The 17,824-nt window shown below is 46.5% G+C and overlaps 2 protein-coding genes across 2 annotated transcripts in view; one reads left to right on the top strand and one right to left on the bottom strand.

The window, feature by feature from the left end:
• The window catches only part of RAB37 (RAB37, member RAS oncogene family), a 71,407-nt gene that overhangs the window by 34,207 nt on the left and 19,376 nt on the right, over nt 1-17,824 (bottom strand). The window lies entirely within an intron of this gene.
• Nucleotides 9,453-15,306, top strand: LOC137754939 (CMRF35-like molecule 1). The gene is made up of 6 exons (XM_068530890.1): nt 9,453-9,798; nt 11,211-11,274; nt 12,070-12,182; nt 14,147-14,169; nt 14,496-14,639; nt 15,130-15,306. Exons 1-6 carry the CDS (start codon nt 9,453-9,455, stop codon nt 15,283-15,285), a joined length of 846 nt encoding a protein of 281 aa, XP_068386991.1. The 3' UTR covers nt 15,286-15,306.

The following is a 17,824-nucleotide window of genomic DNA, read 5'->3' as shown; positions in this document are numbered from 1 at the left end:
CCCTGACTCAGGGGGTGGGGGCTGTGCTTTCGATAGGGTGGGCTTAGAAGAAGCCCTCTGAAGCGGAGCCGCCTGAGCTGAGACCTGGAAGACGAGAAGAAGCAGGCACTTCAGATCAGGGACATCTTTTCAGGCACAGGGAACAGCAAGGCTCTGACGTGGAAACGAGCTTGGCCGCGGTACGTTTGAGGAACAGAAAGGCCTTGTGGCTTCCTTACACACTTCACAACAGCCTGGTGGGGCCGATTGGGAGGATACTATTATCTCTTTGGGGAGAAGGTCTCTGGGGAGGAGAGAGATGTGTGGCTCTCCTCCTCCCGGCGGCTGTGGGTGCCTTGTGGATGCTCAGCCTTGAGTTTCGGTGTAGAAACAGAGAAGATAGATTTTGGGTGAGGAGTCAGGGGACAAATTGACAAGCAAGGCAGGGAATGCACATAAAGGATTGCTTTTTTTCTCTGCCATCTGGGAACAGGGGAACTTGATGGTGAGCAGATGTGAGAGTAGCGTGTGTGTGCGCGCACGTGTGTATATGGTTTAGGAGTGATTGAGGCAGAGCGGGGATATCTGTCTGCAGTGGAACAGGCTAGGCTGTGCACTAACAGGAAGCCAGGCTTCAGTGGGAACCTCTGTGCCCCCTGTACCAGCCTTTCCCATAGAACTTCCGATTGCAAGTAACACATTTAACCAGCACTACTTCCCTCTTTGCAAGAGTTCATTGTTTTAAAAGTACACAAGAAAACCCCCCAGAACGTTCCCACCGGGCTTCATAGCATTCATGTTCTGTGAGAAAAGAGAGTTTTAATGACCCTATTTTTTTCAGAGAAAAATTAGCTGTCTTGTCCAACTTAAGCCTCACCGTAAGTGGTGGCAGAGGTGGACAAGACCCCAGACGTGCTGACCCAGAGTGGAAATTAGCTTATGTCCCCCGTTGAGCCGGAGGCGGGGTCCAGTCCCAACTGTCACTCACTGACAGTGAGCCCCTCACCTCCCCCTGGGGCTCAGCTTCCACCTGATCTAGGATTATTCCTGATCATCTAGGCTGTGAGTAACCATGCCCGGGGAAGATGCTGCTTCTTGGAGCTCCAGGCTGCCTCTGTGCCAGGAGGGTTCCAACAGCAGAGCCAGTGCTCTGCTGAGGTTGATGGGGAGTGGACACCTGGAAGAGGGGTCCGAGAAGTGAGTGGGACAGATGGTCCAAGGGTCAGATCTGATACTAAATGACAACTAAAGGTGGAATGGCCATCCACGTTAGAATCCTAGGGTTGCTGGGACAAATGACCACAAACTTAGTGGCTTAGAACGGCACAAATTTATAATGTTACAGTCTAGAGATCAGAAGCCTAAAATGAGTCAACAGGGCAGCGTTCCTTCTGGTGGCTCTAGGAGGAGAATTTGATTCCTCGACTTCCAGAGGCTGCCTGCCACACCTTGTGGCATGCGGAACTTCCCCGACCACCGGGGGTCAAACCTGTGGCCCCTGCAGTGGAAGCGCAGAGTCTTAACCACTGGACCGCCAGGGAAGTCCAGAGGCTGCCTGCTTTCCTTGGCGTGTGGTCCCACATCACTTCAGCCCCCGCTCCATTGTCATCACTCCTTCCCTGACTCAGACCCTCCCGCCTCCCTCGCTTAAGGACCTGTCTGATTATATTGGGCCACCGGGATAACCCAGGATAATCTCTCCATCTCAAGATCCCTAATTTAACGACATCTGCAAAGTCCCTTTTTGCCATGTAAGGGTGAACATATTCACAGATTCTGGGGGTTAGGACACAGACATCTGTAGGGGCCATTGCTCTGCCTACCACACTATTAAACAGCCCTGTCTAGGCATTTGTTTTTCCTATGATTTTGAAAGTAGTAAATGCTCATTGTTGACACTTGGGAAAGTACAGGAAAAAAATGAAGAATTAGGAAAAATAAAAAAACCTTATGTCTGTCTTAATGCCCGAGGTGACCAGTTGTTAGGATTTTGGTTTATTTATGTTTAATCTTTGTTTTCTATGCATATTTAAAAAGTTCATTGGTATTATACCGCATACGATTTTTTTAAACCCTTATTTTCACTTCATATGAGAATTTTCCACATAATTAAAAATATTTCTAAGCATAATTAGCAGTGTTTGCATTATATTTCATTATATACTTATTTCCCTAATTGATGGAAGTTAACTTTGTTTCCTTTATTTTTGCTAATTATGTGATGAATCTTTGTGCACACCGTTTTTGTTAGCCTCTCTGATTATTTCCTGAGAACCAAATCCTAGATGTAGCATTACTGGAGCAAAGGGCATGACTATGTTTGATGCATACGACTGCCATATGGCTTTCTGTATGGCGGAACCAGCTACATTCCTTCCAGCATATTCTCACAGTGCCTGGACCACCTGGCCCCCGTCAGCAAAAAGTGAGTCATCAAAACTTGATTGGTTTGTTATGTGAAAAATGGTGTTGTCTTCCACATTTCTTATTTGCTAGATTATTTAAGTGAAACATTTGAATTTTATTAGCCGTTGAATTTCCTCTTTGTGACTTGCCTCTTATCTCTCATCAGTTTTCCAAATGGGGTATTAATGTTTTTCTTCTATACACTCTTAATCGAGAGAAACTCTACTAATCCTCTTCTATGTTATTTGTTCTAAATATTTCTCTCAGTCTGTTCTTTGCTTTTTCAGTCTTTTTTTATTGGTATGTCCAATGCTATATTTGCATGCGGTCAAATTCACTGCTAACTCTTTCTTGTTTCCTGTTGTCCATTGATTTCAAGTTTCGAAAGATCTCCCTGTCATCCAGGAATTTTATAGAGATTCACTTCTGTTTTCTTTCAGTTTAAAAAATGCTTTGCTATTTTATGCTGACCTCCTTAATCTCTCTATATTTACCTAAATGGAGCACACTGAGAGGTGACAGGATAGGGTAATGCCTTAACCCTTCCCTTCTCTGTTTATCGTTTTAGTCTTCTATGGTATATGTGAAATTGTTAAATAGACTAGGTCTGTTTTTAGGGTATTGGCTGTGTCCTATTGATATGTGTATCTAGTCTTGTTAGATTCACAAACTGGTTTCTTTATTATGGCCTGGTACTATTTTATTTTTTTTAATTTATTTTAAAAATATTTATTTATTTATTTTTGGCTGCGTTGGGTCTTTGTTGCTGCACGTGGGCTTTTCTCTAGTTGCGGAGAGCAGGGGCTACTCTTTGTTGCGGTGTGCCGGCTTCTTATTGTGGTGGCTTCTCTTGCTGTGGAGCACGGGCTCTAGGCTCTAGAGCTTCAGTAGTTGTGGCATGCGGGCTCAGTAGTCGTGGGTCGTGGGCTCTAGAGCGCAGGCTCAGTAGTTGTGGTGCATGGGCTTAGTTGCTCCGTGGCATGTGGGATCTTCCTGGACCAGGGATCGAACCCTTGTCCCCTGCATTGGAAGGTGGATTCTTAACCACTGCGCCACCAGGGAAGCCCCTGGCCTGGTACTATTTTGATATCTGGCAGGCAAGTCCCTCCTTACTGCTCATCTTTAATATGTTAAAAATTCTTATCTCTTCATTTATTCAAATAATCTCTAGCATATATTAAATATAATATTTATTACATAGCCATACATATCCATATATATACACACACATGTGTATAGATGGAGATTATCTGAAAAAAATGTACATGCTCTAAAAATGTTCTGGAGGTTTTGAGTTAAATCTATAAATGTATTTGGGAAGGAGGAAAATCTTTACAATATACAGCATTTTCATTCGTGATCATAACAGAGCTCTTCTTTTATATTTATTTATTTATTTTTTAAAATGACACTTTTAATTAATTAATTTATTTATTTATTTGTGGCTGTGTTGGGTCTTCGTTTCTGTGCGAGGGCCCTCTCTAGTTGCGGCAAGCGGGGGCCACTCTTCATCGCAGTGCGCAGGCCTCTCACTATCACGGCCTCTCTTGTTGCGGAGCACAGGCTCCAGACGCGCAGGCTCAGTAGTTGTGGCTCACGGGCCTAGTTACTCCGCGGCATGTGGGATCTTCCCAGACCAGGGCTCGAACCCGTGTCCCCTGCATTATCAGGCAGATTCTCAATCACTGCGCCACCAGGGAAGCCCTTCTTTTATATTTAAACCTTTATGTCTGTCAAGAAAGTTTCATTGTGTTCGTGTATGGTTTTTTTCCCTATAAGTCCTGGTTGTTTCTGTTAAAGTTATTCCTTGGTATTTAATACACCTTTATTACTATTGTAAATGAGGACTTTTCCATTTTATTTTCCAACTACTTGTTACTGGTTTATAGGAAAGCCATTGATTTTAATATATTTATTGTGTCTTTAGCCACTCTGTTGAATTCCATTATAAATGAAAATCCTTTTAAACTTAAGATTTAAAAATTTTCTCTAACTGTTATTATTTCCCCCCAATAATTATATATTTTATATTTTTCCATGTCTCACTACGTTGGTCAGAATTTCAGAAAACAGCACATGTACAGAAAAGTGGATACAGGATCAATGTCCAGGTTAACACATTATTATAAAGTATATGCCAATGTCTCACATTAATTGTGGTATTTGCTGAGGTTTTTAATAGATAATCTTTATCAGATAAAGCAAGTTCTACTCTTAATTTGCTAAGAATGTTTAGAAAACCATGAATGGGTGTTGACCTCGCGGCATGTGGGATCTTAGTGTAAAGTGGGAAAAACAAATGTTGTGAACTGATGAATGGATATACAAAATGTGGCAGATCCATGGAATAGTCATCAGCCATAAAAAGGAATGAAATACTGACACATGTTATAACATGCATGAATCTTAAAAAGGTTCCCTGGATTCAGCTTGCTGGTTTTTCATTTCAGACTTTTGCACTTAAGTACATGAGTGATATTTGCTTATAATATTTCTTTCTTGCACTGCCATTGTCAGGGTTTGGCATCAAGATTATGCCAGTCTCATTAAATGGATTTGGGATTGCATCCTCCTTTCCTTTGTTTCAGAATTTTTTTTGTGTAGACATTAAAGTAGGTAGACATTAGGTAGACATTATTTCTTCCTTCAATGTTTAGTAAATAGATATCTCCATTGAAGCTGTATAAGTCTCGAGTTTTCTTTTGGAGAGGTTTTTAATAATGGATTTAATTTATTTAAATAGTTGTAAGATTATTCAGATTTCTATATCTTTTTGTGTTGTTTTAGCATATTGTATTATTTTTGCTAGGCATCTGTTTATTCCAAAAAATTTCAAATTTATTGCCATAATCTTATCTAGATATCCTTTTATTATCCTATCCTATTATTGCCTTATCCTCGTTAGCTTTTTTTTTTTTTTTTTGGCTGCGTTGGGTCTTCGTTGCTGCGCGCGGGCTTTCTCTAGTTGTGCGAGCGGGGGCTACTCTTCATTGCGGTGCGCGGGCTTCTCATTGCGGTGGCTTCTCTTGTTGCAGAGCACGGGCTCTAGGCGCGCGGGCTCAGTAGTTGCGGCGCATGCTCCGCGGCACGTGGGATCTTCCCGGACCAGGGATCGATCCCGTGTCCCCTGCATTGGCAGGCGGATTCTTAACCACTGTGCCACGAGGGAAGTCCTTATTATCCTTTTAATGTGTGCAGGATATGTACTGATGTCCCCATTTTCATTCCTGATATTCATTATTTAGACCTCTCTCTTTCTGTAATGAATATCTAATTAGGGTTATTTATTTATTTATTTTTAACCAACTCTAGGCTTTGTTGATTTCCTTATTATATGATTTTTTCCACTTCATTAATTTGTATTAACTTCATTATTTCCTTTCTTCTACTTTCTTCTTTCCTCCTACTCCTCCTTCTGTTTTTTGTTTAACTTCTGAAATATATGTTTATTAAATTCAAGTCCTTTTTACTTTTCTAATAGATACATTTAACGCTATAAAATGTCCTTAAGCATAACTCCAGATGCATCGCATAAGAGTCTTTTAAATTAAGGTATAATTTACATATAGTGAAATGTATAGATCTTAAGTGTATAATTCTATGAGTTTTGACAAATTCGTGTAACTTGTATCGCCTATCAAGATACAGAACATTTCCTTCACCTGGAGTTCCTTAGTGTCCCTCCCAATCTTTCCCCCACCCATGAATCACTGTTGTAATTTCTATCACCAAAGGTTATTTTGCGTAATGTAGAACTTGGCATAAACGGGATCATGAAGTTTATTCTCTTTTGATCTTTCACTCAGTGTGTTTTTGAGATTCATCCACGTTGTTTTGTGTATCACTAATTCACTCCTTCTTATTATTCTGTACTATGCTGTTACTATGAATATGCTACTATTTGTTTATCTGTTCCCCTGTTGAACATTTCAGTTTCTTTCTCTTCCTTTCTTTCTTTCTTCCTTCCTTCTTTCCTTCCTTCCTTCCTTCCTTCCTTCCTTCCTTCCTTCCTTTCTCTTTCTTCCTTTCTTTCTCTCTTTCTTTCTTTGATTTACAATGTTGTGTTAATTACTGCTATACAGCAGAGTGACTCAGTTATACATATATATACATTCTTTTAAAATATATTCTTTTCCATTATGGTTTATCATGGGATATTGAATATAGTTCTCTGTGCTATACAGTAGGACCTTGTTGTTTATCCATTCTCTATATAAAAGCTTACATCTGCTAATCCCAACCTCCCACTCCATTGAGTTACTTCTAATATGTCGTTATTATAAATAAAGCTGTGATAAAAATTCTTTTTTGTGGACATTTGTTTGTTTTTTTTTTTTAAACTTTGGGTTTATTTATTTATTTTATTTATGGCTGTGTTGGGTCTTCGTTTCTGTGCGAGGGCTTTCTCCAGTTGCGGCAAGTGGGGGCCACTCCTCATCGCGGTGTGTGGGCCTCTCACCATCGTGGCCTCTCCCGTTGCGGAGCACAAGCTCCAGACACGCAGGCTCAGTAGTTGTGGCTCACGGGCCCAGCCGCTCCGCGGCATGTGGGATCCTCCCAGACCAGGGCCCGAACCCGTGTCCCCTGCATTGGCAGGCAGACTCTCAACCACTGCGCCACCAGGGAAGCCCCTGGACATTTGTTTTTAACTTCTCTTAGATAAATATCTAGAAGTGAAATTGCTAGGTCATAGGATAGATTCATGCTTCGTTTTATAAGAAAAGCACTTTTAGAGTGTTCCAAAGTGATGTATAAAGTGGAAACAACCCAAATGTCATGAACTGATGAATGGATATACAAAATGTGGCAGATCCACACCATGGAATAATGTTCAGCCAGAAAAAGGAATGAAATATTGACACATGTTATAACATGGATGAATCTTAAAAAGATTATGCTAAGTAAAAGAAGTCAGACAAAAAAGATCATATATTGTATGCTTCCATTTATATGAAATGTCCAGAAAGGCAAGTCCATAGAGACAGAAAGAAGAATGAAATGTCCAGAAAGGCAAGTCCATAGAGACAGAAAGATTAGTGGTCACCAGAGGCTTCAGGGAAGAGGGAGGTGAGGAGTCGCTACTAATGGGTACAGGGCTTCTTTCTGAGGTGATGAAAACATTCTGGAATTGGATAGAGTTGATGGTTGTACAACTTTGTGAATATCCTAAAACCCACCGAAGTATACATTTTCAAAGCGTAAAATTTATGATATGTGAATTATATCTTAACTTTAAAAGTGGACAAAAGTAAATACTTAGTCTTCAACACGCTTTATTTAATTTTAGAAAGGAAGAAAATTATCACAGTTTTAAACTTAGCAAATTAGAAAAAGATACGTGGTAATCTCAAGGAAATAAAATTATATCTATGAGAAATTAATAATTTAAAACTAAAAACAGTAACATTTACCAACTAAATCTCAAAATGGTTTAACGCAGGAAAAAAGAAAGAGGAAGGGGGGAGGAAAAACATGAAAGAGGAAATCTTGTGGCACATGTAATCAATAAAATAAAACAGCACATGTCATCAAAATGTGTCATTATAATAGGTTTGAAAAATTTAATTATTAAAAGATACTTTATATTTGCAGAACTTTATGCTAATACACTGTAAAATAGATAACTTTTGGGGAAAAACAAAAGAACAGAATTTATTAAAGAACAATAAAAAAGCTTAAATAGGTCAATATTCATGGAGAAAAAAATTTAAGTAATCAAAGAATTTGCCCCAATGAAGAATTTGCCAGATAGTTTTGTAGCCAATTTTTTAAGATCCTAAAGAAACCAAAATTCCTTTGCTCTATTTATGTTCTTATCTCAGAGCACAAAAAAATGGAGATCTGCCAGATCAATTGTGTGAAAGTAGCATATCTCTACTACCAACCCTGACAAAGACACACAAGGAAAATGACAGAAAGAACCTGCCTTATGAGTATGGATCTGAGTTGAGCCCGGACAGCAGGCTCTGCCGGCAGACGGGTTTGGGTGGCCCAGGCAGGATTGCTGTTGTTTCTAAATAAGGCAGAGTTTTAAAATTGAGAGGTTCCACCCCAAACCCAGATTTTGGACTACTCCAGAAAAATGAAAAGATCTGAAATTACACTGCCTGCTTCTTGCATGAGGACAGTGGGCTGAGTGGGAGGGGCCACGCCTCTGCAGGGGGCGTTTGCTCTCCAGATTGCCCTGATCCTCACTACCTCCCAGGGTCTGACACTGATGCCATTCTTCATCATGCTTGAAGTGTTGTTTTTCTTATAATAAAGATACATTTCTCTGTATCTTGAATCTTTCAAAGGTGAGAAAATGAAAGAAAGAGCAAGAACATATATATCTGAAAATGCTGCTTTACTCTATGATACCTGCCTTACTGCAAAGCTATAGTATTCAAGACAGTATGGATTGGCAAAAGGACAGACAAATGGATCAATGGAACAGAACGGAAAATCCATAAAGAACTCACATATTTGCTTTTTGACAAAGGAACCGAAGCAATTCAATGGGAAGAAATGGGATCTGGGCGTTACAGATTCCACAGCATGGGGAAAACATCACTGTTTTGGTCAATTTCAAAGGTGTTCCTTCCAGGGTGGTTTACAGTAGAACCGCTCGAAACAATTAGAACCATTAGGAAGTTTCTCCAGGGCTAGGTGATGGGGGTGTTTCAGCTGAACCTCCTGAGGTCATCAGTACAAAGTCATCTTCTGTGGAAATGGGTCCTCTGGTCTTTCCTCCCCACCAGACCAGCATAACACAGAGAAGGTTGCAAAAGGACATTGCTGGAAATAGAAAGACTTACTGACCACAGAGAAGGGGAGAGGGGTGAACTACAGGAAGCTATTATTGCTCTGTGTCCATGTTTTTGTTTCTTTGAGATCTGTAGTTGTGCTTTTATGGGATTTTCCTGGTGGCTTTGACCTGATAGAATTTTGAAGAACAAAAGGTCTTTACGTGTAAGGTATATTCCTTTCTTGACTGCTATTTAACTCATGAGGACCTTGGGTTTATTGGAACTATTCACGATGCAGGAGGCTGTGGCCCTGCCCTCAGGATGGGAGGTGACAGGTACATGGATTCGTGTTTTCCAGAATCTGCCATCACTGGCCCAAAAGCAATGAGGAGCCTAGAGGGGGGCTCGTTGACTGTGCAGTGTCGATACAGCCCTGGGTTGGAGACCCACGTGAAGTGGTGGTGCCGAGGAGCTGATTGGCACAGCTGCAAGTTCGTTGTTAAAACCACTGGAGCAGAGAAGGAGGTGAAGAAGGACCGCGCGTCCATCAGGGACAATTGGAAAAACCGCACCATCACTGTGACCATGGAGAAGCTCAGGCTAAACGATGCAGACACTTACTGGTGTGGGATTGAGAGATTTGGAACTGACGATGGGGTCCAAGTTAAAGTGACCATTGACCCAGGTAAGAGTATGTGTATGTGTAGATGTGTCTCTTCAGGGCCTGCTCTGTCCTGGTCCCTGGGGTCCCTCTTTAGTGACCTGTGACTCAGAGTGAACTGTCACAGAGGGTGGGGGAGTCCTGAGGTCTCATGGAACCCACACAGACCACTTGGGATTGGGAGGGGCAGGGCTTCCCTTAGAGGCTCTCGTGGCTCCCAGGGCCTCCTCCAGGATGGGATCAAGCCTTTCTCGACACATTATTTTTCCCTCTGCACAGTCAGTGCCCGAGTCTATTGCCCATGGAGGTCAAGGTGAAGGTCTCACCCGGAGACCCTAATTTCTGCTAATGTTTTCCTGGGACCCCTGTTGCCCAGGTGTTCCTGCTCTTTCTGGAATTTGGGGCTGGGTCTTCAGAGCTGCTGCTCCCACCCCCTGGTCCATATCCCATCTCAGGGGGAAGGACCCAGCACAGTGGGGCTGCTGTGGTTAATTCCTGGGGTCTGGAAAGGCCTCCACAGTCAAAGGGCTGCATTCCCAGGTGCCTGAAATCCCATCATGAGCCATTTACACATTTGGGATTAACGATGTTCTCTTCCTAAGTCCTTTTAGAATGCAAACACTCTGGGCTTGTCGGCTCAGGGGTCTCAGTGCCTTGGTTTGACCAAGTTTATCTGTCGGGCTCTGCTTCTGCTGACCCTCGGACGGGTGACACCAGCTCATTGGGCACCTGTGACAACGGGGGTGGGCGCACAGTCAACGGAGCCTCCACCACACTGGGAACGAGTGAGGCTTGTTATACTTGCAAAGCACAGCATCATTTCATTCAATCCTGACAACATTCCTGAGATGTAACCATCCCCATTGTGAAAGCTTTACAACTTGCCCCAAGTAAAGGCTCTTCCTGAACCTTATGATTTTGCTCAGGGCTGGTCCTGATCTTTGAAGTCACAGATTTGGGGTATGTCAGCCAGCTGATAGCCCCCATTCTGCTCCTGTCCTTGTGGATAAATAGGATGAGAGGCACTGGCCACTGGCCGAGGCCCTGTCATAAGCAGCCGGAGTGTTTGAATTTCAGCTGAACTCCAGCCGCCCTTGTCCTGAGGCAAGCCTGGCCCCCTCTAACCTTCCAAGTTCTGCTTGACGTCCTCTCTGGACCTGTGCCAGCTCCACCTGCCTCTGAGGCTCTGAGTCTCCTAGCGGCCAGGGAGATATGAGCAGTCCAGGCGACAGGCCCTCTCCCTTGGCCCTGCTCCAGACTCCTCAGGCAGCCCATGGTCCCCACCACCACCCCCATACCCACCCCCGGCTCAGAGCCACGTTTAAGGCTGCGGGTGGGTGGGCAGGCAGAGCAGTGTGTAACCTGGTCCGTACGCCAAGCACCAACTGCAGTGCCGGCCACCACTCCTGCCACCTCTGCTATCAACACGTTCACAGCGCCAGTCAGCTTGGAAGAGACCAGTGGCTCCCCGGCTGTGACCAGCCCTGGCTCCAACAGCGGGTAAGCCAGCTCTGATGCTGTGGCCCACTTGGCCCAAACTCTACCAAAGGGGGGACTTTTGTAGTTCCAGGTCCCAGCCAGAGCTTGTCTCCGGACCCTCAAGCTCGAGGATGCTGGGGCCTCCTCTCACTTGCTCTCACAGCTCAGGAGGCCAGAAATGAAATCAAGGTGTCGGCAGGGTTGGCTCCTTCTTTGGGCTCAAAAGTAGACTCTGTCCCAGGCCTCTCTCCTAGTTTCTGGTGGTTGCCAGTAAGCCAAGCACTCCTTGGCTTATGGCAGTATCACTCCAATCTCAGCCTCTGTCATCACATGGCCTTTTCCCTCTGTGTCTGTGTGCCCGCATTTCCCTTTTATAAGGACGCCAGTCATTGGCTTCAGGCCCGTCCTAATCCAGTACGACCTCGTCTTAACTTGACAACCTCTGCAAAGATCTTATTTCCCAATGGGTCACCTTCTCCAGTTCTGAATGAATATGAATTACTGGATGAGGGATACTGCTCAGCCTGTACAGGGGGCAAGCTTAGAAGCAGGGAGACCTTATCAGAGCCTTTGCCATACAATTTCTGTTTTGCTTCTAGACCCACTGAAACACCTTGTGGAACCCTCCTCTCTTTTTTTTTTTTTTTTAAACCATCTTTGAGGGCACCTGGGAGTAGGGGTTCCCAGACTGGAAACCTCAGGCCTGTAGGTCAAAAGGTTTCAAGGCGAGTGGCTGTCCCTGCTCCCAGGTGGGTGGGATGAGGCCAAAGACAGGAGGGGAGCCTGGGTTCATGGGGAATCCTCTGTCGTTTCCAGCGGTGTCTTCCTGAAGGTCACCATCCTCTTGCCCCTCATCTCTGCTGTGTTGCTTCTTCTCTTGATGGTGGCCTCACTTGTGGTTTGGAGAATGGTGAAACAACAGAAGAAAGGTGAGGGGACCTGGCTGACACTGGGCTGGGGCTGGGCTGCGTGGAAGTGTGTGGGATTGATGGCCAGAATGGCCATCCAGGAACCATCAGCCCAAGGGAATACCTGCACAGTCTGGAAGGGGTGCCGTCCCAAAGGCCGCAGCAGCTGGCAGTTTGAGGGGCTGGAGCTTGGAGGTGAACCCAGTAGGTCTTGGACTCAGTTCTGCCTTGATCATCCCTCTATGCTCTTCTTTTTTTTTTTTTTTTAATTTATTTATTTTTATTTATTTTTATGGCTGTGTTGGGTCTTCGTTTCTGTGTGAGGGCTTTCTCTAGTTGCGGCAAGCGGGGGCCACTCTTCATTGCAGTGCGCAGGCCTCTCACTATCGCGGCCTCTCTTGTTGCGGAGCACAGGCTCCAGACGCGCAGGCTCAGTAATTGTGGCTCACGGGCCCAGCTGCTCCGCGGCATGTGGGATCTTCCCAGACCAGGGCTTAAACCCATGTCCCCTGCATTGGCAGGCAGATTCTCAACCACTGCGCCACCAGGGAAGCCCCCCTCTATGGTCTTCTTGCCTCTCTGCTCCGCCTCCCTATCTGTTTCTTGGTTTGGCTCCTGGTGGCAGAGATGGCAATGGCCTTAGGCAGGCAGCCTTCCTAGGGTACCCAGACACTTTAGTAGAATCCCTGTGGCTGTCAAGGAGGTACTGAATAGACATGGGGGCATCGAGAAACATACACACACATGCACACGCACGCATGCACACGCACGGATGTATACACACATGCACGAACACATGTTCATGCATGCACACACAACATAGCCCGCACACGAATGCACACATGTGCATGTGCACACTCATACACAGTTCTCTGTGTTTTCTCAAGAATGTTGGTGGCCACTCCTATTTTTGCCCTTCCTCCCTTCAGTCCTTTCTCAGGCTACCCTACTTGTTCTGTGTATATTTGCCCTTTAGGGAAGGGCCTCGGCTCACGAGTCTGCACTTGTCAATCACGAGGTCTGGCCTCGGCCAAACACTTTTCCTGTCTGGCTCCACTTCCACATTCTCACATTAATTGCCCCTCCTCCCTTTCTCAGAACCCACTGGGATCTGGGCGCTCACGGGACCGTCTTTAACACTGCTCCCTCCCTGCAGCCTGGGGAATCTTGTAGTTTGGAAAGATGGGAGCCTGACTCCTGTTCATCATACTTTCCCCCCAATGTATTGTCCGTGACCTAAGTTAAAAATACTTTCTGTCCCCCTCAGTATCTAAAAACCATAGGGAAAATCTTCTTGTTTCTTTGTCGTCTCCGAAGCTGGGGGCGTGACAGTGGCAGGGGGAGGGCAGGGAGAGAAAGAAACAGGAAGCAGAGGGCACCTGAGAGTAGGTCCAGGCAGTGATGGCCCAGCTCGAGTACGCCACTCAGAGGGCAGCTTCGAGCAATCCCGTCGCGTGGACAACTTGTACTGATGGAGCCCCTCTTGTGTCTGGTACAGTCCGTGCCCAGAAGGCGTGGGAGGAACAGGCTTAGCCATCTAGCAGCCCGCATCCCACCTGAAGACCAACCAGAATTCAGTGGGACAAGGGTGATGAGACAGACATAAATCAAATGCCCTGGGAGCCAGGGAGGGAGGGATTTGACAGCCTGGATAGCTGGAGAAGGTAGGTGTGACTTTGAGTTGACCCCTGCAGGTGGAGAAATGGTGGCGTCACAGGCAGAATCCCAGCAGAAGTTTTAGGTTGAGCCTAATCCCAGGGGAGCTGATAATTGGCAGGGCCACCTGAGCAGCTGATCGCACAGTTCTGTGATGTGGGGAATAGATGGGCTGAGGTCTCCTTAGTTCTCATCTGAGGGATCAGAATTAGAACCAGGTCTCTTCTCTCTGAGCCCGAAGCCTAATTCACCTCTTTTCTTTCCCAGACCTGAGGGCGCCTGTGAGCCTCTGGATGGGCTTTCTAACTCTGATTGTTTTTGTCTTTTAGCTGCTGGGATATCCCCAGAGCAGGTAAGAGAGTCCCCGAGGTCAGAGCAGAGACACCAGACGCCTTTCCCTCACTTCCTTATTTTCCATATCCCAGGAGCACCAAGGTCCAAATGCATCAGACGAGCCCTGTGCCCAAGTGTCCACATGCTCATGGCCCAGCTGCAAGGGCCGGGGAAGGGGCCCGGTCGTATGCTGGAATCAGCCAGAAGGGAGGAGGGCTTGGGAGGGGGAGGTGTGGGAGACTAAGAGGAGATGGGGGTTGCAGAGGGAGCTGGGAGAGGGGGTCCCAGGGGAGCAGAGAGCCACGCGTCCCTCTGTGGAAGAAGAACCTGTGTTTCCTCTCCTAGGTGCTTCAGCCCCTGGAGGGCATCAGCTATGCAAACCTGAGCCTGCAGCAGACTGAAAACTCTGGGTCCTCCCGGAAGAAGGCTTCCAGGAGGTCCTCTTCCTCCGCCCAGGCCAACGCAGGGGAAGTGCAGTATGTCACCATGGTATGTGCTTGGTGGGGCTGCTGTGGGGCTCAGACCGGACCCGCTGTTTCCCCTCCTTTGAGGACCGGCTTTCTCCCCACCACGTGGGAGGCTGGGTGCTGGGCAAAGATGCAGCCATTGAAAGACTTGCTGGCAGAGCTCTGCGTGCTTTTGGCATTTGAAGTGCCTCCACACCAGGTCTTAGCATTGGGAGACTCAGATCCTGGTCAGACACGGTCCTCATGCTGGGCAGGGGAGACTCAGACAGGCTGAGGGACCTGGAATTCCGTGCAAAATGTGCTGCCCTGGCATGGAATTGAGGGAGAGTGTCTTCTGCCGTGGCCGGAGCTAAAGGTGCCTGGCAGAGTGGAGGGAGGAGGAGCTGGGGGGCCAGGGAGAAGACTCCAGAAGCCCTGGAGGGTCTGTCTCTCCAGGTTCCTCCAAGGTCACCTCCATCCATTGGCACAGCCTCCTGCCAGCCTCTCTAACCCCGAGGACGTCTTCATTGCAGGCTCCCTCTCCCAGGGAGGACATTGCCTATGCAGCTCTGTCTTTGGAAACCTCAGATCAAGAGCCAACCTATAGCAACATGGGGTACCTCATCACCCACATTCCCAGCAGGAGCCACGAGGAGCTCACGGAATACAGCACCATCAGGAAGCCTTAGCCTGTGCTCCAGGGGCGCCTCTCAGACCCACTCAAGGCCTCTGAGTACATTCCTGCTTCATCTGCTTTCTGCCTGCCCCTCAGTCCCCTCATGGGACCAGCCAGTTACTGAGGCCTCTGCCTGATGCAGCCAGCATCATGGCCAGCTATGGTTTGGGCTCGGGGCCTATTCTCAGGGAGCTTCTGGGAGTTAGACAGGGGTCTTTCCACATCCCTTTCTCTCCCACACAGCTTGGGAGGGGGCTAGGGATATACTCTGGAGCTGCTGAGGGAGCAATCACAATGATAATGATAATAATAGTAATTCACGTTTATTTATTGCTTATCACGAGTGGTGGACTGAATAATGGTCCTAAAAGTTATTGGCAGCTGAACCCTCAGAACCTGTGAATGTTACCTTCTGTGGCATAAGGGACTGTGCAGATGTAACAGAGCTGAGGATTTGTGGATGGGGAGATTATTCTGGATTATCCAGCTGGGCCCTGAATATAAGCTCAAGGGTTCTTATAGGAGGGAGGCAAGAAGGTCACAGAGGAGAAGACAGTGTGATGGTGGGAGCAGAGGTCGGAGTGATGCAGCCAGGATCCACAGAACGCCGCAGCCTCTAGCAGCTGAAAAGGCAGAAACGGACCCTCCCCAGAGCCCCCAGAAGGAACCAGCCCGGCTGACATCTTGACTTTAGCGCAGTGAAACTGATTTCATACTTCTGGCCTCCAGAATTGTAGGAGAATAAATTTGTATTGTGTTAATGAAGCCATTACATTTGTGGTAATTTGTTACAGCAGTAATAGGAAAAATTATACTAGGTAACAGGTACTCTTCCCTAAATGCTTTACCTACAGTAACTAATTTAATCCTCACCACAACCCTAAGAGGACACCTTTATTATTGTCCCCATTTTACAGAGGAGGAATCTGGGTACAGAGAGGTTCAGTGACTTACCACATTTTACTGCTAGCAAGTGGATAAATTAGAATTTGAACTTGGGCATTTTGGCTCCAGAGTCTGGAGTCTGGGCCACCACCCTGGACTGTGTGTAAGGAGGATAATGTGTGTGTGTGTGTGTGTACACGGCTACTCACACAGGGACAGTCATCGAGTATATAGAGACGCTGGACTTGCTGTCTTTATTCTAGGGTCCTGGCAGCTCTCCCTCTGGAATCCTGAATCTCGTCCCAGCTTGCCATCTCCATGGTTACCAAACTAGTCCAGTCCCCGGCCTGGAGTCCCTCTTGTTCTCTGCTCCTGAGTCCATTCTCCTCCCAGCAGCCAGAGGGATCTTTTTAAAGCACAGACCTGATCACTCCCTGCTTGTAACCTTCTAGTGGCTTCTTCCACAGCCCAGGAGGCCCCCAGGATCCATGGGTCCCTCCCTGCCCCTAAGACCCTCTCTCTGGCTACTCTCCCTCTCACTTGCCCTGCTCTGCCCACACTGGACTTTCTTCCATCCTTCTAACAAGATAACACGTGGTCCCTTCTCAGGGCATTGGCACTTGCTATTCCTTCTTTCTGGAATGGTCTTCCAATGGATATGTGAGTAGTTAGGTTTGCCAAAGAGAGAGAAAGGCAGGGAGAGAGGGAGGGAGGGAGAGAGGGAGAAGAGGAGAAAAGGGAATTCCCTGGTGGTCCAGTGGTTAGGACTCAGCACTTTCACTGCCGGGTGCCTGTGTTCAATCCCTGGTCGGGGAACTAAGATCCCACAAGTCACGTGGTGTGGCCAAAAAAAAAAAAAAAAAAGCTTATTTTCATTATCACAACTCAGCTCAAATGTTCCTCCCAGGGTGGCCTTCCCAGACCCCCCTAACAGCAGTGGCCCCTGCTACACCTCTGATTCCTCTCTGTCACATTGCCCTAAGTAAAAGTAGTACTTACTTTTGAGCTAACTTTATGAGCTAACTTGTTTATTGGCACATGGGTTTACTGATTCCCCCCTCTCCACCAGGCTGTAGGCTGCCCAAACGTGGGGAATTTGTCTTACTCACTGCTGTATCCTCCGTGCCTACTTTAATGTCAGGTACAGGGTGGGTTCTTGAATATCTATATGTTGGCCGAATGAATAAGTAACGTGATGGTTCAGACTTGGGAACTCAGGGTGAGCTATCAGGGGCAGGAACACCCGTGTCCATCATTTGAGGAAGGGACCCCTGGGTCACCTGGGCAACCAGAGGAATTTCAGGATCCACTTCCCAGCAGCATGGAGTGGAGAGACTTTTTTCTCCCCTCCCGAAATGAGAGAGGTGAGGAGCCATGATTCCCCTTGACTGGAGGACAAAGGTCTATTCCTTTGCTTGGGTTTCTTTTTTTTGGGGCTGGAGGGAAGTGTCAGGGAAGGGAGTCATGACTTGGGAAGAAAGGACCAGCTCTGCCTGGGGGTCACAGGCAAGTGCCCCAGCAGGTACTGGGGCCATAGGGATGTTTAGTGGGCCATTATCAGTGTGTCCTGGGGCTTCCCCAACTTCTCACAGCTCTGGACATCCCAAGTGGTCTGGCGGAGGTGGCCTTGGTGGATGCATCTCATCTCAGCGTGGGCTGCTCCTTGT

The sequence above is a fragment of the Eschrichtius robustus genome, chromosome 20 (genome assembly GCF_028021215.1).
Source record: "Eschrichtius robustus isolate mEscRob2 chromosome 20, mEscRob2.pri, whole genome shotgun sequence".
NCBI classification, from domain to species: domain Eukaryota; kingdom Metazoa; phylum Chordata; class Mammalia; order Artiodactyla; family Eschrichtiidae; genus Eschrichtius; species Eschrichtius robustus.
Note: the sequence above shows the minus strand (reverse complement) of the source record. Positions and strands in the feature narration are given on the sequence as shown.

Coding starts and splice junctions, on each gene's coding strand:
- LOC137754939 (XM_068530890.1), top strand. CDS start 9,453: ATGGATTCGTGTTTTCCAGAATCTGCCATCACTGGCCCAAAAGCAATG. Junction 11,275..12,069: donor AGCCCTGGCTCCAACAGCGG/GTAAGCCAGCTC, acceptor TGTCGTTTCCAG/CGGTGTCTTCCTGAAGGTCA. Junction 12,183..14,146: donor GGTGAAACAACAGAAGAAAG/GTGAGGGGACCT, acceptor TTTGTCTTTTAG/CTGCTGGGATATCCCCAGAG.